Below are 25,620 nucleotides of genomic sequence, written 5' to 3'. Positions count from 1 at the left end.
TTTTATATAATTAAGAAGGTTTCTCTGCAGTGCTGCAGAAAGAGTAGACAATGTTCTTAAGCAACAACAGATAAAATACATTGAGTAACAGCTTTCTCAGAGAGGGGTGAAGGTTCATTTTGTATTCAACGATATTGCGTTTGTGAGGCTGAACCATTTGAGCAAAGTTTTCCACTTGAGCATCTCAAGCAGCAATTAAACACCAATCCTTGACACTGTGTGTGTCATCCTCAATGTACCGAGCTAAACAGGACCAGGCCTGTTGCTACCCAAACACAAGTACGTTCACTGCTCACCCAGTCCTCAGGGTAGCCCCCAGTCTGTTCCCCGGCCACGCAATGTGAGATCTCAAAGCTCTTATTGTTAATAAAAGCGGCACCAGATTTCTCCTAGCGGCACGGTTTGTCCGTGTTTCAGGGGGATTCCTTTGATCTGCTACAGAAAGTACTTTGGAAAGTGCTTGAAGCCTACTTTGATCTCCATCTTAAAGAACCATAGGAAGCACTCAGTGTGCAATATTGCCGCAGGAATGAGGTCATCTCTCTGTATCTGCATTGAGGCCAAAGCCTCTTTCCTAATGAGCTGCCTTAAGGATAATCTGCACGATCAGTGCTATTGTGTCCTTGTTCGTATCACCCTTTTTGAGGCTGATCCATCCTCTGATTTTCTCTCTGGTATAAAGTGACCAGACCTCTGTGTTATCTGGGATTTGGCAGATTTTGAGTTTGCTTTCCAAAGTCTGAACAAATACCTGTAAACATTCAAATGTCCTGTCTTTAATAATCACATCAGAATATCCTGGTTTCACCAAAATCAGAACTATTACTGTAATGTTAAACTTGTTTATGATGCTTAGAAGTTATCATACTCTGTTCCATTCCATATTTCTGAAGCTAATAAGTCACCAAAAAAATGCATCACTCATGTGATCCATCTTAATGTGAGTAAATTAATTAATTATAAATACATTGCCAGTCTGTGAACCATTGGTGATTGCCATCTCTTACTCGTTCATGCTTAAGAATTTACAAACTTGCATAACTCGAAAAAAATTAGCTTATCAATGTGAGCTTGAGGATGTTCAAGGATGCAGAAGAAAAAGGCCATCTTTCAGACAAGCTAGAGTAGGTGTCCTGAAATACTTGCCACCCAGTACATGAAGTACCCTGCAACAAAAGGCTGCGTTCATTGTGTCAATGGTGTTGAAAGGAGTGCTCTGATGTGTGTAACACTGAAATAAGTGCCCTGTATCTAGAGGTAAATTTCTGCATGCATGATTTAGCAGATTCATGGATACAGGTATGAACATGCAGTAACAGAAGGATCCCAGTTAAATGGCTGCCCATAGGTCATGCACATTAAGGGCTCTTTCTAACATTGCTGCAAAGTGGCGTGTGGAGCCTTTTCCAGATGCAGCAGATGCAGTTGTCATGTTCTATCCCATCGCAAGCATTATGTTAGCAAATGGACTTACACCCAGCTGTGTATCCATAGATGCAATGGTTTATATAATTGGAGAGGTCGGGGACATTGGGGGCAAACTGTTATCTTGAAGCATCAGAGATAGATTGCACCTGTAGGCCCCCCCCAAAACTACTCTTTACTAAACACAATGGTTGAGCGTTCTCCTGCTGTTGAAATGGCACATCATTAGGCCGGTCTACAATGCCGTTCAGATCATCTTGTACAAACATCCAGCTCCCACTCAGATATACATCAGTACATTTTCTGATGTGCAGTTGAACGGAGGACAAGCTTTTATTTCAACCATCACATAAGATCATTTTACAAATTACGCTATTGTGCTGCTGTTCTTCTGATGCCAGAAAACGTCATGCTCCCTGCTGCCTCTTTCCTCACCTGCTTCACTTCAGTGAAAGTCCTGCTCTGACTCTGCATTGCACAAAACTTCAGCCCAAGATCAACACCAGGTTCTCCCTCATGAGGAAAAAGTGGACATAAGAAATGTAGTGAAATATGCATGCTTGCCTTCATTCAGTTTTTCCAGTCACACACTCATTCCCCTCTCTGCTCTGAGTCATTCTGGGGGCAGGGATGGATTTGACAAACTTCTTCTGTTAGCTTGCCAACCTCTTGACATGACATACAGGGACATAGCATTGGGACTCTTCAGCAGTTGACAATGTCCACAATATATCTGTGGTATAATGAAGGGACACTTCAAAGTTTTTCCAAAAGTTGAGTTTTTCTTTATTGGACCTTAAACTAGCAAGTGACAGAATGTACTGTTTACTTCTTGCACAGATATTTTGTGGCAGTTACACAGCAGGGGGTAAACAGAAGGAAACTGGTGAGCCAAGCAACATTTAGGCTATAAATAACTTTCATTTCAGCACTATTTTCAAGCAAGGTCACTCAGTTGTGCAGGAGTTTTTATGTTTTCTTCATTAAAAGTTAAGAACGCAAAAATGTCTAGTCCTTGAATTTAATGACAGCCATGTCTTTTCTACTAATCTATGAAAAAACAAACAGAAAAGTACAGATTCAATTTAGGGCTCTTTCTGTGTTTGTAAGAATAGAATAGAATAAAGCAATTTTAAGTTCTTTATACAAATGAAATGGAACAACTAAAAAAAGATGTTTCAAGTGGTGCATAGACAACAAATACACACTGAAACACAAATACATAATGAGGGTGGCCTGATTTGCTTAGCAGTAAAACCTTGGGACATGCTATGACTCAGCCTCAGCCCTTTGTCTGTTGGCGTCAGGGCTGGGCTCTGATATACTCTGACAGCCTTTCATATATTTCAGGCCTAACAACCATGGTATGGATGATGCACCTATTTGCGCACACACGTACTACTCTGACTAAGTTTTGCAATCCACCATACCTTTATTGGAGTTTGTACTCTTTGTTGAAGAAACATAAAGTGAAGTGAGTAACTAAATAAAGTCCACAAGTGGTGAGTAACTTTTTTATTTTCTATTGATGAATAACAGAGTTCACCTTTGAGTTCACATTTTTGTATGATGTTTTGTAGACTGTTGTAAAGATGGACAACATGACAGCTCTGCAAAAGTGAAACCAATACATTTGGAGCTCCCCCTGGTGACTGGCCTCGGGACAGGTCATAAAGCTGGACTCCACCGTGATCACAGATTGAACATAGGACGCAACAAATTTAAAAACACTTAAGATATTTTTTTCCCACTAACACTATAGTAAGAGTGTACACCAGAATATGTTCTGCTGTAAACTGTACCTGAGGGGATTTACCGTTTATCACTAGGCTAAATCAAACAGCAACCTCTGGTCTCAAAATATGAAGCCCATGCTGAAGTGTTATAAACTGCAATTCATCGAGCATCCTCTTGAGGCTGGCTGCACAAACACCAGAAACCACATACACACCAATTCAAAAAAGACGATCTTTGCAGCATTAATAAACATGTTTACAGCCTGGTTCAAAAAACGGCTTGGGCCTACGTAGCTAATTGCTCTATCGGCACACACTGTACAGGTGGGTGAATTTTTTTTCTAACATGACGGTTCAGAAGATATTAAGATTACTAGTTTTGCCCATTTAAGGACATGACTGACATTACTGACAGGCGGGAACAGATAGCTGTTGGCTAGGAGGCTCAAACCTCTCCTCTTTACGTCACACTTTGACAGATTGAGTTCAGCATTTCCAATATGGCTGCAGCAGACGATTGGCTTCAAAACAGCGCTCAGGAACAGATGGGTGACGTCACTACATCCATTATTTATACAGTCTATGGGTCAACTGCATGATTTGGTTAGCAAAAGGGATGTAACGTCAACGTTTCGTTTTAATAACCGGATCTCTGTTTTTGCTCCAAATGACTTCATAAGCACAATAATGTCAGCGCCAGTCAAGGCAGTGTTTTGGCTTCATTTTTACAATGGGGAGATATGGAGGTGTGTCATCCATCTTTATATACAGTCAATATGTTTCACCCATTTTAAATATAAATTGTGTCTAACCCTGGTGTACTCTCTGACTCATTGATGATCTCCGTACATTTTCATCAGCACGTCCTCTCCATGTGACGTGACAAGCTTCCACGTTTGTTTTTGCCAGACAGATGCGAGAGAGGAGGATCTCTAGTAGAAGGGCAAGCTGAGGAGCAATACGTAGAGGGCTGTAGTAACTCTTTTTTTATTTCACTTTAATGATGCAGCAACAGAAGTGTTTGTTAGTAACAGGGTCAGAAGGAGGGAACAGCTCCCTTTGCTGTTCTCCACCCATTAAACTGACGGAACAACTCTGCACATGTTGAAATGGTTTTCTTCAGATTAAATGCTTGATGCATGTACACGCACGTCTTCATCAAATCACTTTATTTTGCTCCTCGTGAAAACGGTGAAGTTGGAATCTCTAATCAGAGTGACGTTAATGGGGTTGTAGAAAAACTGCACATCAAAACAGCTATTGATTTTATATTTTTGAGTGCTGTTGTTTAAAATGATAATGTGTAATAAATCTGTGGAGTTTGGTGCATCGCCATCCTTTGTTCACGCAGTCCGTGCAAAGATAACAAAGAAGCAAAATCCAGTTATAACACAGTTGGGTATTACTGGGTTAAATTTCCAGTTCATTTGTTTTATTTTCTCTCTATACTTTTTATTCTTCGACCTAGTCAACATTTCTTTTTGCCAACACCCTTACTTTTGCCGCTGCCTTTGACTATGTTTCCCTTCCAATTATACAGCATTGGAAAAGTTGAGAGGACGCCCTTAAAAAAGTAAAGAAGAACATTTCTCTTATGGAGCATTGAGTCATAAAGTTCAGGCTGCGGATGACAAGAGCAACCTGAGCTGTCAGACTTCGGCATTTCTGTGTTCTTTCCCTCTGTTTCTGTCTGAATCTGTCTCATTTTCTCCTGCTGATATATTAGCACATCATGCTGAACTGTCATTCTAATAACTCACTGCTCTTTGGTGTTGTGTTTTTTTCCTGAGTCTTCAGTAATGGGTTGTTTCTGTTGCTTGCTGATCCTCAGCTGCTGTACGTTTAGTACTTAATTCCCATTTGCTAAAATACCCAGAAATGGAGCTGCAGGATTATCCTGTGGTGCACTAAACAAGCCAGGACTGGGCCTCAATCTGACTCAACCTGCCCATCTCGTGAATTACAGAGCTGCTTGGCACGGTGCACATGTTGAGCAACTCAGATCTTTATCCAAATGTGTGAGTGTGTGTGCAAAACTTGGCATAGCTGAGCCCATCAGAAGCACTCTGATTTTAGGTGCGTCACATTTCCATTGGCAGATGTTTCACCATTTAGCAGAGCCCATATTTTAAAGGGCTGGCTGATTTGTTGTTGCATTGTGTGAGTAGGACGACATTTATTTACCTGCTGTTCAACAACACAGAGCAGTGTTATTGTTAGATGTGTTGCTCTGGATAGATTTGTCTCAGGGTGGTAGTTTTCTTTTGGAATTATTGCAGAGGCCATGCATACCCGTTTGATTTTTAGAGTGAGTGGGTTGTTACGGTGGATTAGAATCCCTTCTGTGTCTTTTAACACTGTTCCTGCACATTTTTCCTCCTGTTTTCTTTTCTTCTTCCTTTTTTCTTCTGAACTTGTCCGCATTTAACATTTTTGTCACAGTGACAACAGGCAGCCGTGAAATGTGCTGGACTACTTTCTGGGGGTTGGTTTAATTTGACATATGTGATCACGTTGTCCGAGCAACACTTTGCTGTAAAGAACCAACACACTGTGCTATGGGATGATGATCAACCAGAATCAAGTTTTCAACACAGCGGGGTAGTAAACCATTAAAAACAGTCAGAGCCGTGTTATTGCAGCAGCTTTACGTAATGTATACTTTGCAGGTTATAAAATGTTTTCAGCATTCTTTATTGTAAACATCTGTCTCCTGTTGGAGCATGTATTTTAAAAGATTGACCCTAAAAGATTCATGCTGTTTGAGCAAGTCTTCCAGTGTGCACGTGTCAAAAGTTGATTCTTCAGGGACCATTTCTGGTGTCCTAGCAGAGAAAATGCTCCCCATCTGCTCTGTCATTGTCTGCATTTGTGTGTCTTCTGGAATGCCTCTCAATGCCTCTGTCACATATTGGACACATGCGAGCTCTGTCTCAGTCAAGTCTAGCAGAAATCAATAGGGAGAGCAATTTTCTCCTCTTTCCTTGGTTGGCCCAGTTCTGGCTTATTGACCAGAGTCATTTATCAGATTTGCATAAGAGCAGTCAACAACATGTCTGTACTTTCTGCCCCTGTAAAGGAGGATTCTGTTTTTTGCCATGGTAGCTTGAGACATCCAAAAACAAAGAGAAGAGTGAACAATCTCAACATGTCAATGTTTCTCTGTAAACTTTGTTCAGGGAGCGTCAGCAATGAAGGATGTTTGGAGGGTCGGATTTTAGTTGGAGACTCAGATTGCCTGTGTCGCTCAGTAATATCTCCCCTGCTAGACAACCCAATCTTCTGCTGCTTATCAGACACGACAGGAAGAACATAAATAAAAACACCACAAGTCTCTGCAGGGGCGACCTGCTGCCCTCACCTAGCCAGGCATGTGCAAAAGCAGTACCGCCGATTTGCTGGAGGGAAGGAGATTGAGAGTATTTGCTTGGTGTCCCCAATCCTTGGCAGTAAGAGGAGGGTAGGTCGAGGTAATGTGAGCTGTTGTACTTATTACCTCACCTGGCAAAGGGACTGTTTGTTGACTGCTGTGCTGATAGAACAGGGCAGGGTGGTTCCCATCAGAGCATGTGCCTTAAAGAACTTTGAACCTAACTGTTCAGTATTTGTTTTACAAGCTGTCCACACCAACAACAGAAATAGAAACAAAGAATGATTAAACTACCCATCAGCAAATGGTAGAAAAGCTTTTGGCCTTTCTCAAAAGTCCAATCTGTGGTCAATAATAGTCTGTAGATAGTAAGTTGCAGTGCAAGCTAGCTTTGTGTAGCTGTGCTAAATACCTTCATCAGTTTGAGTAGCATGCTAAAAAGATGTTCATTCAGTGCCCTGAGTGGAGAAATATAAGTGCCTGTACTCCCTTATTCACTTGTTGGCGTGTGACTCATCCTGCCAATATCAGTGAATCATTACTATTACAATCAGATAGTAGTCTGATTTTCATAACATACATGCAGTATATGAAACTAACTACTTTAGTGTCACACAGACAAATGATCTCTGCAGCACTATGCCCCTGTCCCATTTTCCATTAGGTTATCTAAACCATACAGTAGCTTTGGTGTGTAGTGCAGCTGTTCCAGGTATGCCTGGTTTCATTGGAGACCAGTTCTGAAACAGGGAGTGTTTCCCCCCCATGGCGTTGAGTGTTTGGACTGATATGAACAGCTCTGATGCAGGTCTAAACACACAAGCATAGATCGCCCAGAAGAGGTGGTCTTGTTTCCAGTTTGATCCTGGGGCAGCTTAGGAACCCGAACATACATGTTACATGTTTGACTCCTCACATTAATAGCAGTAGTGGTAGTAGACTAATTGTAACAGATGCAGTAATACAGCTACTGGGCAATTTCAGTATCACAACTGATAGTTAGCATAAGAACAGGCTAACAGTACTCTCCATATTCAGTTTTCGACAGAGCCCATAAACGCCCTCTAAATGTTTTTCAATGCTAAAATCAGCACATAGTTTCACTCAGATTCCTTACTTCTCTCATTCAGCCAATGTTTAGATATTCAAGTGGATACCTGGAACATTCAACAGCCTGCAACATGAGATGAACTGACGTGTCATCACCAGAGACAGTCAGCGTCATCCTCTGGAGAACACGAATGTCAGCACTCGTTGCAGTTTGTCACTCTGAGCTGCTGTGTATGACAGCTTGATTGACAGGTCAACTCTAGGGCCACACGATAAGCATGACAGCAGACCTGACCAGGTTCAAAGTCACTTTACTGCTCATTAAAAACATTTCCCTTTTAAGTCCCCCGTGATGACACTACTCCCCTAGTGCTAAAATTTCAAAAACTCTGGGAGAGTAGAACTTTAGAAAGATTCAACTGGACATCAGGTAGAGTCACAGTTATTAAATATTTACACGAACCATGCAGGGAGACATTTTTAAACACAGTTGCTCAAGCTCTGGCCATCAACATTCCCGTGGACAGGGATCTCTCATTTCTCAGTGGGTTTTGAAGTAACTGCACTGCTTCAGGCAGGCACAACAGAGACCTGACCTAAAAACAGCAGGGATGAGGGCAGAGGAAGCCATTTCCCAGCAGCACACTGAGACGGTGATTTAACACTGGCAATGGTAAAAAGAAGACCTCTTTCCTGGATGTGACCTGCTCTTGTGACTAAAAACGACAGGAGAGTAGTTTTTATGTGAAGCCAATGCATTGTCCACAGCTGTGGATGATATTTCTATGAGAAAATGGTGGGAGCACTGTTTTTGTCCTGCAGAGGAATAACCAAAAGTCATTGATCACGCGTGCTCTTAACTGCTGGGGAAAAAAACCTTAAAACATATTCTGATAGTTCAGAATCTCAGCAGCTCTTTTTACATCAAGATTCTGCTGCAGGGAACATTACTTCACCACAGTGCTTACGCTAAACCCTGAAACTGCATAAAAAGTGTGTAAGAGTGTGCGGTTTAATATTGCATTACGGCATTGCAGAGGCACGGTGTGTAAGCTAATAGCAAGAGTTTGAATCCACATACACCCCCAAAACATTTTCCCATGGCGCTGTTTCGTACTGCCGGCTACAAATTTTGACAGTGGAGTAAAAAAAACAAGTAAAAAGCCCAAAACCAACAGCATATTAAACTATACATTCTTTAAAACTATATAAAAATAAAACTTTTTATTTAAAAAAAATGGTTTTGAGTGTTTTTGGCATGATTCTTGTACTTGATTGAATTTGCCCCCAGCTGAGAGAGAACATCACAGGTGCTCCTAATAGCTCCTGATGAGAGAGGCAACCTGTGGACCAGATTTGGATCTCTTTCAAGAACAAACAAAAATACTTTTGTTTAATATAACACACTCGAACCATACACTTCTACAGTACAGTGCATTCGAGTCAAGCTTCAAATCTCTCAAACTGTCAACCACGTGAATAATTGTTACGCGTCTAAAGTCATAAAACATAGAACTTTTCTTGTGAGGATTGATATTGAAAATGTATATGGGCATTATTTATAACCATTAAAGTGAGGGCTTTGCTGTGAAAGTTCAATTAAAGGTTTACAGTGATAATAACTAACTTAACAGCGGAGCTCTGCACCTGCCAAAGTGACGTTGCAGTGATACAGATGGTCTTGAAGCTTAGGGCTGCAGACCAAGTTAATGTATTTGAAGAGTCTGGAGTGAAATGTGTTGTCAGTATACTTCTTTATCTGCTGCAGTTCACACTCTTGCTGTGTGCTGCATTCTGTGAGTTTTCCCCCTTCTTTCAATCATTTCCTCTCCTGCCAGCTGCCACCTGCCTGCATCTGCTTTTTTGTACTTAGGGGATTTAGGAGCTCCCTGATGGTGCCTTATTCTCTGTGCAAGTACAGAGGAAATACACCTGTAGGCTAAAAACACAGGCTGTATATAATGTTATTTTAAAAAATGAAAATAGTATATGGTTTCCTTACTTTAAATATTTCAAGTTTTATACTTTTCCATGTAAAGGTTCAGTCAGGTCACAAAGTTCCTCTCACAAATCCTTCTCAGTGTCTCCCTCTGCAGCAGAGTATCTCAAAACAGTGAGCTGTCAAACCCATTGCTGAAGTCTTGTGGAAATTACACTGCCATGCAACTTCACCTTATCTCAAAGCCTGGGGTTAGGGTTTGATGCTGTGACCTAAATTCCCCCTTACACACACACACACACAAAATCCTTTTCAACAAATGCAGGAAAAAGCGAAGCACTAAAACTTGTCTTTCTGTCCGACCTCTGCAGATGGAGCACCAGCCGAGCTCCATATCTTCAACGAACTGTGCGCCATGAAGGATGAGCCGGGGCCCTGCAAGGCCATCAAGGAAAGGTTCTTCTTTAATGTTGACACAGGGCACTGCGAGCTGTTTGAATATGGAGGCTGTGGAGGAAACGCCAACAATTTTGAAACCCTGGAAGCTTGTGAGGAGTCGTGTGTTGTCTCAGGTGAGTCTGACCCTTTGGCTGACACTTTCAGCTGCTTTAAAAAACATGTTTCAAGAAATTCATCTTGACATCTCCTCTTGAAGTGAACAGCAAAAGTGACAAAAAGAAAAAAATCTTGAGAACTGCTCAGGACAGAGATATATTACCAATTCACATTGTTTTGTTGTTTCTAGCAAATGATACGTTTTGTTTTCAAGGACTGTGTTCCTCATTAGACTTTATTGCCACCTTGGGCATAAAATCCTATTACAAAGTCATTCTGTTGTTATGCAGTTAAAATGGAACATTGCCAACACATTAATTCTCAACTGTTTTCCTTGAGGCATCTACTTAATGGAAAAATATGGCACTTTTAAGGCAGGAGGCCACTGTTGCATTATTTTTTGGCTACATATGCTAAAGTGGTGATGAAGTGAACTTATTAAATCAATTGATGATGATGACAAACAGTTTTCAAACAATTAGATTTCCCAGTTTTCTCAGTTTTTCACCTGAAAATGGAATTTGAAATCATATAAAACTGACCATGTTGTGTCACTCAGATCCTAAGTGAATGAAAACAGCTCATAACAGATTCAGACGGGCAAGGCCCTGAGGCAGCCACCAGTGTTGGGGAAGCTACTTTGATAGCTTGTTTTTTCTAAGCTACCAAAAAGTTTACACTGCAGAAAGTTTGTAGTGAAGCTACCAGAGGGAGAGATGTAGTTTGTTAAACTATTGCTTCTTAATACAATTATCAAACTTTCAATAAAAAAATCATGAAATATGAGTGAAGAAATCTCTACAAATTTAAAATACAAAAAGCCACTCATCAGCAATATTGCTTCAAAATTGGATGTTTTGTCCTATATTGACCATAATGATTAAATATCCCACTATTCATCAGAGAAAACAAGGGCTTTCAGGTTTGTTTTTGTTCAGTGTCTTTCAGTCAGAAACCACAGGGTGCAGCATAATGACCAAGAACAACATCTCATAACACATGTTAATTGATTTAATTTCAACCAGTCAACTCAAATTGTGTTCATCAGAACTTCATTTCATCAGCATAACGTTGTTTATCTTTGACATCTAGGCTATGAATCCCATCACTCTTTGCAGATTAACATTAGTCAAAGCCAGCAGGTGGAGGCTGGGGAGTTGTTGGGGCTGAAAGTTTGAGTTCATCACTGGTGCAGGGTTGCATTGGCATTGGCAAAGCAAAGGCAGAGACCGAAAATCCTCCAGCTTAAAAAAACCAACTAATTGGGAGGATACTTTGTCAGGTTATTGTGAGAATGAGGAGTGCAAATGTGAAAGTAGTGCAGCTTGAGTTGCCTGCTTGAACTAGCTTGCAAGCATCGCTCCATTTCTCCACACTTAGCGTCCTGCAAATTCATCATCATGGCATGTCTTCATGGTGCTCAGGGGTGACAAAGGGTCGGGGTTTGACAAATTTAGGGACGGAATATTAAAAATCAATAACTTCCCATTCATTGTTATTGTTTTAAGGTTAACTTAAAACAACAAAAGTTAACAAGAATGCTAACTCAACAATGTTGACAACAATAAAAAAAGATGTTAACTCAGTAAGACCATGCACTAAGCTTAGTTGGATTACTAACAATTTAATACAAAAATTTGAATGACTAGTTGATCAATGCTGCTAATGATGCTTTTTATCAACATAAAAGGCTCTGGGTATGACTAAAAGATGAGGTCAAAGGTCAGCAGCAGTGTTTGCCAACATAATTAAGAGATAGAATTTAAAAGCAGATTTTTCTAAATCTTTTCAGGCAGTCGATGGTGAAATATCTGTGTTGTCTGTTTTGTGTCATCTTGAGTGCAGACATAAATTGTGTCACCCGTCAACCTGCACTTAACTTGTCTTTGCTCGATCCCAGATGTGTGATAAAATTGCTGCTCCTTGAAAATCAATCAAAGCTGCAACGATTTGACCTTTCACCCCGTGCATTTGTATTTATTCAAAGTAAAAGGAGTTGTTTTTCACTTCAAAAGCACTTCAGGTCAGTTGAGTGGTGCAGAGGGATGAATAAGAAGGTTTAAAGAAAAGACTACAGCCACTGAAAGAAGCAAGAGAATGGTAGAAAAGCACCTTTCTTGCTGTATAGCAGCTGCACTGAGTGTGTAATTGGATCTGTCATCTGAAGCAGGGAAACAATGCATCTTTAATTCTCAGCTCAACATGAAATATGCCCTCACATATATAACCATAACACATCTATCAGCGTATCTACAGTACATGGTGTGTTATTCTGTGCTGTGACAAAGTGCTTTCTCCCACGGGCAAAGAACAACCTTCACCTCTTTATTGCATGTCATGGGATTCATTATGCAGTCAGAGAAGAGGATCATAAATGAATTTGCGTCCTGAAGGCACTGTCATATACAGTGAATTCATACATTTTTTAGACTCTTTTGCAGTTTATATACAAACAGATCTGCTCTTCAGGACCAACATAGAGGAGTCCAGGTCCATCTGATCCAGAGGATTTTGAATTATTTAACTACAGTATCACGTATTAAACAGTCGATACGATAACCGTGGATTTTGAGTATCGTTGCACCCCTACTGTTTAGATACCCCAGCAACAACAAGGAAAAACTCCTAGGCGTATAATGTATATATAAAGACCAACATTTGACATACTGTGAAACAGTGAAAGGCTAAAAAATATATTAACGAAAAATAATATACAGTCAAAACAAAATCTTTCCTCTGGTTATCAAAAGTAATCCAGAAGAAGTGTGTGGTGGTGTGTGTATCTGAGATGTTCTCTCTGTGCGTATGTCCTGATTTTCTTACTAATATATTCTTTGTATAGTGTCAATTACTGTGCAGGGCTGTGAAGCTTCCTGTCAGCAGACTGCAGGTGAGGACTAATAAGAAACATGAAGAGACCATGTGACATCGCTGTCTCTCTCCTCTGCTCTCAGTCTGTCTGCAACAGACAAATACGTGATGTGTGCATCTTTATGAGACACCTAAGGGACCTTAAAAATGCTACCTGCTGACCTGGGAATAAGAAGAGTTACTGTTTAAGAGGCTGTGACAGAGTCTCCACAGTAGGGAATTTGTATGTTTCTGCAGTAACAAGCTCCGCCCTACAGCGTACCGTTCCGAGGTCCTATGGAGTTTCTCTCTATGGCAGCTGTCAATCAAAGCAAACCGGGATGTGAAACCCTGTTTTTTAACCTCTAATAACTAACGAAGATTTTTCAGAAAAAAGAGGCCTTGAACACAAAACAGTCAAATAATGACTACATATCACCACAGCATACAGATGGGAGAAACATTTGTACGACGTGTAATTATTTTTCAAAGTTTGACTGCAGCCCCATTCAAATGAATGGGGGAGACTGAGTTTTTGACCTATACTGCAGCCAGCCACTAGGGGGAGCAGTTTTTGTGGTAGCCTCACTTCAAGCCGAGCGAGATGACAGACATTTTATATACAGTGTATGGTGTGGACATGTTTAAAGGTCCTGAAGGTGTAACCACTGAAAGGATCAGAAAATGCTATATTTGACTGCTCTGGTTTACTTGACTTGTCTTCTCTCTTTCTCACTTCTTCGATTGACCCGTACTGCTCACGCTATTTCTTGCTCGAGGCAGCTTTCAGTGAAAAACATGAATGTAGATGTGTATTTGCCATAAGCTTCAGTGCTTTTTGATACTATCAAACATAACAATAATGGATATTGTATCCTTTAAGCAGGTTGTATTGAAATGTATTGAAGTATCAAGCATTTGGTCAACCTTATTATGTGGGGATTTTGGCCAAATAGTTACAACCAAAACCATGAAAGAAAGAAAACCCTGTGTCCTTATTCCAAGCTTTATTCTAATTCTATGCAGCTATGCAACAAGCCACCACAAGTCAAAGAACACAGTAAACATGGATGCTGAAGGATACATGAATTGTGTTTTTTTTGCAAAGAAACACTGAAAATAGAAATACTGTCACCATTACAGTGTGTGATGCAATGCACAGGAAGAGAGAAGCTTCTCACAATAACAAAAAGAGGAGAGAAAGAAACAGATGGGAGATCGCAGTGAAATCAAGCTCTTGGGGACAGATTTGGGCTGGTTTGGGCCTTCTGGCTGTATGGGAATTGAAACATTAGGGTTCTCACATCATGTTCCCTGGCACAAATGATGTTCTTCATGAAGACAGCCATTTGAAAACATTTAGCAGTACAAAAGTATACTTTTCTGAGCATCCAAAGCCCCCACACCTGCTCTCAACTGGCTTTGTAGACAAGATACTAATAAGTACACGGGAGACAGAACTACACAAAGCTGAAAAAATAACAAGAAAACAATTCAATCTACACTATTTCCTCTAAGTGTAAGGATTAGGTATGCTCTGTTTTCCTTTACATACTATCCTAGTTCATACCGTAAATTGTCAGCCCAGTGATTAAATGTACTCACACTAAGAATGATGAACCTAACATTTTGAAGAGGGTTTTAATTTAACAGCTGCAGACATTTGAAAATGTCATCACATTTTTAACTTACAAAAAGAACATATCTTTTCCAAAAAGGCTGATTAAATCAGTGACATTTTATTTCCCCAAAAAGGACACACAGCAGAAGATGCTGGTTGACACTCTCATTTGGTATTTCCCACCAGTCCATTAGTTGTATCTCCCCGTGTCTCCTTCACGTGCTGCCACAGACAACTGAGCAGCAATGTTCTTTAAGGTCACAAACACTGTGGCTTACTGTCTGGGATCCTTTTTATCGCTGAGCCTAGTGTAGGCTTTTTCCTTTCTACCCTGACGTTTTACTGAAACCCAGTGAGTCATAACTACCGTCTCCAAAACTCCTTTTTAGTCTGATGTCCCTTTTAAAGCTCTGCCTGAAGAGGTCACAGACAAACATGGTGTTTCTTTGTGACAGCTGCCCCATGTCTGTCTCTAGCTGTGAGAGAGAGAGAGAGAGAGAGAGAGAGAGAGAGAGAGAGAGAGAGAGAGAGAGAGAGAGAGAGAGAGAGAGAGAGAGCGAGAGAAACAAACAAACTGCACCAACTTTTCTTTTACCAGCTTAATAGTGAAATGTTCTGTTATTTATTGAGTTCGCAGACACAAATCTCTGGACTCATCAGTGTATTGATTAAGCTAGACTAAGTCAATATCTTAGTCACAAATGACCACTGTAAGACGTTTCTACGGGCCATTATCCTCTGATGTAATGCACAGGATGGAAAGGTCAAATTATGTTTCATTGTAATACCACTACTACTAAACTGGGGCTGCATGGTGGTGCAGTGAGTAGCGCTGCTGCCTCATGGCAAGAAGATTACTGGTTCAAGTTCCCGGTTGGGCATGCTTGGGTTCTGTCTGGGTACTCCGCTTCCTCCCACAGTCCAAAAACATGCTCACCAGGTACCAGGTCAATTGGTCACTCTAAATTGCCCGCAGGTGTATGTGTGTGCATGAATGGTTGTCTGTCTTTCCGTGTTTGACCTGTGATAGGTTGGTACCCTGCCTTCCTCCTGAAGTCAGCTGGGATAGTCTCCAGCCCCTGTGACCCCAAACGGGATAAGCTGTCAAGAGGGAGGGAGGGATAGAGGGATGGAGGGATGGAGGGATGGAGGGATGGAGGGATGGAGGGATGGAGGGATGGAGGGATGGATGTTACTAGTTACAGTTTCTACAAGGTGTGTTATCGTGAAGGACCTCACAATCCAATTAGATTATTATTCTTTGGGTCACGATTCAATTTGATATTGATTAATATGTGTCCATATCGACTCAATGACATGCATGGATGACAGAAACATGCAGATCACTCATTACAGTACCTTCTAATATTTGTTAAATAATAATGTGTGCAATATTTTTACTGGTATTGGTAATTGAATTACTCTTTAATGAACGTAGACTAAAACAGAAAAGTAAAGTTTGCAGTGAAGTGCACATTTGCAGAACATTTGGAACTAATTCCTGCTCATTAGAAATGAAAGGGGAAGTCACAGTGGAATAGGGGTCTAGAGCAGAGGTTCCCAAACTTTTCTGCCCGCGACCCCCAAAATATGTGCCAAAGACTTGTGACCCCCACTGTCCCTCAAAGCGATTTAATGTGGCTTAATTTCGCTGGTCTGCAGAAAATGACCCTACCTATATGAGCATGTGTCTGTGTTTCCTGTGCTGTTATGAATTAACCTACTACTACTGATGCTTTTGATAATTAACTGTTCACTAACTCTAAACTTAGGAGTCATCTGGCAAAAAGAAAGGCAGAAAACTCAATACATTTTCTGTTTTCAAGGTTTTATTTCAAATTTAGCTACTATTTTTGTCAATATTTTTTGGAGCAGGGGTTCCCAAAGTGTGGGTCGACCCCCGAGAGGGTCCCGACCCACACTTTGGGAAGCCCTGCTCCAGAGGTCTGACCATGACCTGCAAGTGCCACTCTCTCTGCTTACTCACAAAATAAAAACATTTGAGACAGGAGGTGAGGAGGGGAGGATTTGGGAATAGGTAAACATGATTGGACATAAAATGCTCCCGTTTTGATGTTTCTGCTGATTGAACTCCTCAGATCAGTTTCTCTTTCAGAGATTGGATCACTTCTGTCTCCATCCAGTGGCAACATCTATTTTTACGCTTGAGTTCCCTTATTTTGTCAAAATTTGAATTCCATCTGTATAAGTTGTCTTTTCTTCCACTGGAGGCCTGGCTAAGAGGGTGTCAGCACTTTTAGAGGCAGATAAACAAAGTTTTTTCATGCCATATTGAAATATAGTGAAAAAAATGAGGAGAAATGATGAGGGAGAGATTTGATGATATATAGAGAAGCCTAAACATAAAATGTTTTTAAAAGGTGCATTGTGCCTCATCTTAAAATCTCATCTCTCTCTTCTCAGGGTTTGAAACTCAAAATGACCCAGAATTATTAAAGCTGGGGTTGGTAGTCTCGGAAAAGTAGCATGAATTTGAATGTAGCATTTCCTCAGGACTCCGTCTAACCCCTTCCCTCCTCCCTCAGAACTCCTCCAAAACGTGATCACGGCATGGTTGTCGTGATCACGGCCGACAGTGACTGGTTATTAAAACTTAACATGTTCACGAATCGACTTGTCATCCCTACAGCGTCCGGACGGACGCTACAATACATATACATTTCTGTAGGACTTAGTAAATGTTATTCATTCTTCTGCTTGTCAGAGCCCCCGTGGTGAGAGCTTTTTAGACTCTGATCCGGACTACAGTCCTGAGCAAAGCACCTCATCGGGTCAGAGGGGACAGGCCCGAGGTTGAGCGAGAGGGGCAGTCAGCAGAGTCAGGGGAAGCAGCGGCGGGAGACGGGGACTCAGAGTGCACGCCGGGGAAATGTATGCGCAGGAGGCGGGCAGAACAGCAGGACGGGATTTGAATGGTTTAAAATTTTGGCACCCAAAAAAGGCTGATTGGTTGGTGTTTTCCCAGGTTTACTCTGGCTGTAGATAGCAGCTTTTCTTTGCTCTTTTTTAAGAACACATTATGTATTGATTGCCATCAGGACATAAAGATCATTTTAACCAGTATAACAAAAAGTGTATCTAAATCTGACTACCAACCCCAGCTTTAAAGCAAACATGAAACACTGCTCTGTTGCATACAAGCAGTCCTCTGAGGCCGCCTTAAATGTTTGTCTGTGAAGTTGAATCATTGACTTACTCACTGGAGAGCAGCCAGAACTCTCTGCACTGTATGACTCCAGTGCTTGAAAACAATTGACCGATAACTCTCCTTAAAAACACAGATCACCTCCTCCACCTTCAGCGCTCTGATAGAGGACTGTGTTTCTGAATTATTCATTAATGCATTGGTCTGGAGAGAGTGCTAGACTACCTTTTGACACATGTATATGCCCGCGCTTTAAAGTCAAAGTCACCTTATTAAATGTATTTAGATGTTACAATGATAGCTTTTTGATCATGGTCACCCTTCATTGTGGTTATATAAAGACTTAACAGATAATCCAATCAGAGAGTGTGGAGCAGATTTGAAACCTTGTCTTAAGAAGTCCTCAGCAGACTGAGTTTGGACAGTATTTTTACACAGAAGGCTGGAGGAGGGATGCTCCGAAAGCGACCAACTTTCTAGTTCAGCTTGGTACAAGAATTGAAGGTATTTAGTCACGCCAAACATTCTGCAAGAAACAATGTCAATGTATTTCCCGGTTTCTATGTGCATGAAAGATTAATGTAGCAATATCAGCAGACAAACCAGTGGCTACCTGCCGTATTGCAGCATAAATTCCAATAATGCATTATTTTTGTAGTCATAAACAGGGTTCCCACGCGTCCTGGAAAATCTTGAAAACCTGGAAAACAGTTGACCAGTTTTCTAGTCCTGGAAAACACCTGGAAAATGGGAGAAAAAGTAAAATGTCCTGGAAAATCACAGATTGTCCTGGAACAATCTGCGTGCGATCTGACAATGTTAAAAAAACACATCCCCATTCAACATTTGTGGCCATTTTTGTCATTCAGTTCTATTTGGGTCAATTTATGCACTGATCCTCTGATTATTATTATTATTATTATTTATTTATTTATTTATTTCAGTAAGGCAGCTTCCAGAGTCCTTTGCTGGCTCTTTTGTTTTTTACTGAGCTAATATAATATTTTTTGAGAAAAGAGAAAGCTGAGATGAGAGTTTGCCATAAAAGGAAGCTCTTATTTTATTGTTACTTTGTTGCACTAATTAAGTGCATTGTTCTATGATTAATTTGCCATCATTATTAAGCATGTAAGAGATGATTTCATGGATAGCCATAGACTGCATGTCTTTCAATGTAGACTTCCACTGAGAGGAACACATTAGACTATTTAGGAACTAAATTAGGAACTCAATTTAGACTGTCATACTTGATCTTCACTGAAAATGTCCTGAAAATGTCCTGGAAAATGATCTCTGGAAAAGAGTGGGAGCCCTGATAAAGCAGTAAATGAGACATCTGTAAAGCAAAAACTACTTTTTGAAAATGTGCGAGCACTTTGTCAGTTTGTGACTGGAAGCAGAGATGAATGACCTCATTGTGCCTTGGCATCAGGTGCTGTGGCAGTCGAGAGGAATTGATCCGGGTCATGAGGGCTTCAACAAGTCAAAGTGTTACTTGATTTCGCTAAAGGCAATCTGAAGACGGCTCAAACAACAAATGAAAAATCTGTCAAACCTTTGACTGCTGGACATGTTGCACAACCTTTATTTCCTTGAACATGGTGCTGAGTTTGAAAGCATTGGTTTGCCTTGTCACCATTGAGAAAAGTCAATGGATCTTTGTTACATAAAACATCAGAGCCCACATTTGGTACATTTGTATCCATCCTGAGTGTGTTTAATCTGGCATTAGGTTGTTGGTCAAGGACAGAGTTTTCAGCATACACGGCCATCTTGCTAGAAAAAGCTGTTGTTTCAGGTTCCACTTTGCCAAACTTGAGTGATTCATGTAAATGTACGCCACATTTACGACTGTTTTTGAAAAATCCATTATTGTCTCTGGCTTAATCCCCCCATTAGTGAGAAAGCTGTTACCACACATCACTAACACACAGATGTTACAATGCAGCACTGCTCTGTGATTCCCCACAAGTCGTTTCTGAGGCAACTGGAGACACAATTGTTTGTTCCTGTTCTGTTTTCTAGCGGCACACCTGCGCGTGGTAATGACTTGATTGTTTCTTTGTGAAGCTGTTTCAGCAGCACTTTTGTTCTGAAATAAATCTGCACCAGTTTTCAAAAATAGGGATTCAACAAGGGAATTAACAACAATGTAACTTTCCCTTTCCCTATGTTGGCTGACTTGTTAAGAAAGCTGTTTTTCCTCTCACGATGTCTTAGAGACTTGAAATAACAGATAACATGCTTGGCTTTGTGTGACGATAAATCATGTTCTATAAAGATGTCTTTAATAACACCCACTGCTGTGTCTGCTCTGTCCTTTTTCCATCATTCTCCGTCTGCAGTGTGCTGTTGACCTTTGCATTGGGGCCAGACATTTCTTCTTCTCCTGGTGTTTCTTTGACTCAGCATGATTTTTTAAAAGTATCTCAGCCACCATCTGGATGTTACAACAACAGAAAAATGGCTTTACTTCCTTGGGCTGCAACGGGTTTTGGCAAGCTTGATAAAATGGGATTTGTTACCCACTCATTTTTATGAGTTTTGTTGGCAATGCTTGCTCTTAAAATGCTCCTATAAAATGTACCCAGTGTAGATCTTACTTCCGTCCCAGCACCCATTGAATTAATTTACCGTATCATTTCACGCTGTTCAGATTTCTTTCTTGCACTGTTTCTTCAAATGAGTGTCACGGGACAGAGAAGACATCAACAGATGTCCTTGTGAATAATGTCCATTATCATAATGGACACCAACTATGGACCAACAGTAACTTATCATTAGCTTGCCTATCTGATTGAGATAAACCAAGCTGTAGGAGATCCAGTTTGGTTGCTCTCTCCGTTTCATACTGGTCATGTAAGCATGAAAAGCATGTTCCCCACAATGATAAAGCATATGACTGGTCACACCATGCCAGCCTGATGACGCCCCTTAGACCCCAGTCGCCCACAATGTTGACCAACCTGCAGTCAGTTGCCACCTATTTTGCACACTTCAGACTAGTGCTCGGCTGACTTTTGTGATGCGGCTGCTATCATCAGTCTGACTAGCTGCACCTGTATGCTTAGCTCATAGACAGTAGCTCAAACTCTGTGATATTTTAATTCCACTTGACACAAAGTACAAACTGCTTTTGACCTATCAATGTGTAGTGAAATGGGCCATTCAAAAGCACAGTGGTATCCTCATTTTACAGTACGATGGCAGCAGAAAGAAGCTGCAGGGGCTTAAATCCAGCGTCTGTTAAAAGGGACCTTAGTTTTTTCAAAAGACCTGGTTTAGTCTATGTAATAATGAGGGGGTCTTATTCAAATATATGTAGTGGAAAGAACTTGAGCCACAAGGTGACGTTTGCTATATAACACTGGAGTATAAGGCTAAGCAGTCTGCTGTTGTTTTAAACTGATACATAACTGACATATAAATTGACATTTATGTGTAACTTACTCATATGTTATCATTGTGTTTCCCTCTTATTCCCAATTTACTATATTAAAGTTGTTTGAAATATGTATTTTATTCCAACAATACCATATTCAGTTCCAAAGCCTAATTGGCATGGTTGTTTCTGGGACTATTTTGCCAAAGTATCAAAGTACAAAATCTTCACATTTGAGCAGTTTTGTATTGATAGACTGATAAACTATTTGAACCCAATAACTTATTTTATGCTACAACCCCTAACATCGATATATTATGTATGCACTGTGCGTCATTTATCATCCAAAATATTTTTTTATGTTTACAAAAATGTTGGGCTCTTAATAAGAATTTCAAAGCTATTTTTGAAGGTGTTGATCAAAGTCTGGGCTGACAGAAGGAGTCTGTACCAACTAATTCATATGTCAGTAATGTTCAAGAGATTTATTTAATTGCTTATTAGTTGCTTTACTGTTGTTTTGTCAAATGTGAAGAAGTCTCAATGGTGCCAATGTGCAAACTTTCAGTGAAACATCTTCGGACATTCCCCATAGCAGGCACCCGAAGGATCTATGAGTTTATAACCGCCATATTTTTTGATATATAAATCATTATCCATCTGTCTGGGCGACCATACAACCCATTACACAGGCTATGGCTGGACGCACTCTGATGTTGTCGATCATGCAGGCACGGCCTGTCAGGTTGCACCTGTCTCAGTTGAAAATGAAGTCTTTTGAAAACAGACCCATTTCACTGGAAGCAATGAATTTCACACCGCGGTTGTGATTGTTACTGAGACAAATCAAGCATGAGCATGTCACTCCATTAAATCTTTCAAGGTTTTGTAATAGCTTAGTAATAGAAACAGCAGGGTTCTTGACTTCCCTCGACAACAACTCTGCTGTTTTTTGCGTCTGTGTTTTCCACGCTGAAAAAGTGATGACATTTAAAGATAAAAAATCAGAGGAGATGTTTGCTTTTGATTTTTCTTCTAAGCATAAATATTGGATTACCTTATCATAAGAAATGCCATCAAGGAAAGGTAGAAATACAGGGGGAAGCTGTGCTATTACACACTGTTACAGTAACCATACATAATGAAATATGCAGATTGTAGAGGAACATCAAACTAAGAGCCCTGATCCCAATACTCTGAGACTCGGGGGTTATAATAAATGCAACACGCAGAGAGAAGTGAAACATGGAAAGTAAGAGCTGAGGTAAGAGGGAGCAAAGAGAAGAAAGCAGAGAGGAGAACATTTCAGAGGATGTGATGTGGTTGACTGAGGACAAGCTGAGGAAATTAGGACATTCTTGCTGGAAGTGTTGACTTTTTCCTAAGAGGGAATCTGAAACCTGACGGGAGAGAAAATGTCACAGTACTGCCGGGGACAGGAAGTGGGCTGGCTGTGACCAAGCGGTCAGTGACTGCAGTGTTATGGCTTGACCCTATACTGTACACTGTACAGGCTTTGAACAGCTATATCCTCCTTCATAAGTCTTTATTATGGAGTCTGTGCTGGTCTTATTTTGCTGAGGTTTCCTTTTCCAGCCATTGCGGTCATTTTCCTCTGACTGTGGGAAGTTCAAAGTTAGGTGGATGTCAGTTACAGGTGGAAAAAATGTTGAGAATTTGTCATCCATTAAAATTTCATCAGTTCAGGGTCAATGAGTAAAGTCAGTGTGTAAAGAAACCAGTTCAAGTCCAACAGACCAAGATCATTAATTAGATGTTAGCTGGAAAATGTCAGTTCACTTCCCAGACACAGCTGAGGTGCCCTTGAGCAAGATAATCCGTAACTACGACGGGTCTGTCTGCGGTCCCCTCACTATGACATATCCTTCATTAGTGTCTGTTAATAGGGCCCAGTTTGAGTATACTCTGGCTATACGTGTGTTTCAACAGAGAAATTTTGATCCAGATTCCATCAAGGCAAAACTGGAAACTTTGTGACAGTGGTGAAGTTCACCTTCCTGTTTTCTTTTGTTTTTTTACAGGTCAGTCAATGTCAGAGTCAATGGAGCACTTAGTTCAAATATGACAAGTAAACCTGATCAATACGAACAAAGTGAAGAAGAAAGTGTACAATGTGGAATGTAGAATCCAGTTTGTCATGTCAGTCTGACCCTGTTCAGGTAAAGACTAAAAGACAGTGGCATTGTTTTACTTTCAGTGACTCAGTAGGAAAGACAACAATGTCTTTTGCTCGTGAAGTGATTCTGCTCCTTATTTCTGCCATTGATTTCCACTGAAAGCTAATTTTACTCTTCACCTCTATCACTGTCAGTTTGTGTGTGTGTGTGTGTGTGTGTGTGTGTGTGTGTGTGTGTGTGTGTGTGTGTGTGTGTGTGTGTGTGTGTGTGTGTGTGTGAGAGAGAGAGTAAGATAAGATAAGATATAAGATATTACTTTATTGATCCCGGGGGGGGGGGGGGGGGGGGGATTCAGTTGTTACAGCAACCCAGACATAAGTACGATCAAGAAGAAGTTTCAATAATAAAATAAGATAAGATGTGTGTGTGTGTGTGTGTGTGTGTGTGTGTGTGTGTGTGTGTGTGTGTGTCTCTCTACTTGTGTTGGTATGGTGTGTTTTTGTGCTCGTCCCTCCAAATGTTGTATGTTTTCCATGACATGACAAGAAGATACTAAAATTTAAATTCAGAAAACTACAAAACAACTTTGTCTGTCACTCCTGAACAAGGTCTTGCCTGAGAGGTGGTAAAAAAAAATATGACGTGTGTCAAAAAAAGACATTTCATGTAACCCTGAAGTCCCTTCTTACAGCTTTTCTCCTCTCCTTTTCTTAGATGACAAGAATCCATGTCACCTACCCGAAGCTCCTGGTCCCTGTCGAGGGCTGGCGACACGCTACCTCTTTGACACAAAGACTCAGATGTGCAAAACCTTCTTTTATGGTGGCTGCTTTGGGAATGCAAACAACTTCCGCAGCATGGCGGAATGTCAGGCAAAGTGCCAGAACCCGGGTAAGCCTGATTCAACTTTTGTCTTTTTAACAGGAGACATTGACAACTGAGTCCATGCACTGAAGCAGCATTGTTGGTTTCATTCAGACCTGAGGGATGTGTATTGGGTTAAACAGCTTCAAAGTTTCAGAGATGTCTTGATTTGATGTTAAATGTTATCTGATAGAGATAAGAAACACATTTGTGTAAGCGCCAACAAGTCAGCAATACATGTCTGAAGCAAGAATCATAGCTGTAGTCTGTGCCCTTTAATCATACACTACCGTTCAAAAGTTTGGGGGTCACTTAGAAATGTCCTTATTTTTGAAAGAAAAGTACTGTTTTTTTCAATGAAGATAACATTAAATTAATCAGAAATACACTCTATACATTGTTAATGCGGTAAATGACTATTCTAGCTGCAAACGTCTGGTTTTTAATGGAATATACATAGGTGTATAGAGGCTAATTTCCAGCAACCATCACTCCAGTGTTCTAATGGTACATTGTGTTTGCTAATCGCATTAGAAAGCTAATGGATGATTAGAAACACCTTGAAAACCCTTGTGCAGTTACGTTAGCACAGCTGAAAATGGTTTTGCTGGTTAGAGAAGCTGTAAAACTGGCCTTTCTTTGAGCTAGTTGAGTATCTGGAGCATCACATTTGTGGGTTCGATTATACTCTCAGAATGGCCAGAAAAAGAGAACTTTCATTAGAAACTCCACAGTCTATTCTTGTTCTTAGAAATGAAGGCTATTCCATGCGAGAAATTTCCAAGAAACTGAACATTTCCTACAACGATGTGTACTACTCCCTTCAGAGAACAGCACAAACAGGCTCTAACCAGAGTAGAAAGAGAAGTGGGAGGCCCCAGTGCACAACTGAACAAGAGGACAAGTACAGTAGAGTCTCTAGTTTGAGAAATAGACGCCTCACAGGTCCTGAACTGGCAGCTTCATTAAATGGTACCCGCAAAACACCAGTGTCAATGTCGACAGTGAAGAGGCGACTCCGGGATGCTGGCCTTCTAGGCAGAGTGGCAAAGAAAAAGCCATATCTGAGACTGGCCAATAAAAGGAAAAGATTAATATGGGCAAAAGAACACAGACATTGGACAGAGGAAGATTGGAAAAAAGTGTTATGGACAGACGAATCGAAGTTTCAGGTTTTTGGATCACACAGAAGAAGATTAGTGAGATGCAGAACAAGTGAAAAGATGCTGGAAGAGTGCCTGACACCATCTGTTAAGCATGGTGGAGGTCATGTGATGGTCTGGGGATGCTTTGGTGCAGGTAAAGTGGGAGATTTGTACAAGATAAAAGGGATTTTGAATAATGAAGGCTATCACTCAATTTTGCAACGCCATGCCATACCCTGTGGACAGTGCTTGATTGGATTTCCTCCTACAACTGGACAATGACCCAAAGCACACCTCCAGATTATGCAAGAACTATTTAGGGAAGAAGCAGGCAGCTGGTATTTTGTCTGTAATGGAGTGGACAGCGCAGTCACCAGAT

General features: G+C 40.7%; 1 protein-coding gene across 1 annotated transcript in view; it reads left to right on the top strand.

Annotated features, from left to right (window-relative positions):
• Positions 1-25,620, top strand: part of tfpia (tissue factor pathway inhibitor a) — a 48,391-nt gene that overhangs the window by 16,658 nt on the left and 6,113 nt on the right. Inside the window, exons 2-3 of the mRNA XM_034693463.1 lie at positions 9,892-10,092; positions 23,947-24,123. Coding sequence (XP_034549354.1) covers positions 9,892-10,092; positions 23,947-24,123 — 378 coding nt within the window. The remainder of the gene's footprint in view (positions 1-9,891; positions 10,093-23,946; positions 24,124-25,620) is intronic.

Source organism: Notolabrus celidotus, chromosome 10 (assembly GCF_009762535.1).
Source record: "Notolabrus celidotus isolate fNotCel1 chromosome 10, fNotCel1.pri, whole genome shotgun sequence".
In the NCBI taxonomy this organism is placed as follows: Eukaryota; Metazoa; Chordata; class Actinopteri; order Labriformes; family Labridae; genus Notolabrus; species Notolabrus celidotus.
This window is presented reverse-complemented; position numbering and strand designations above follow the sequence as displayed.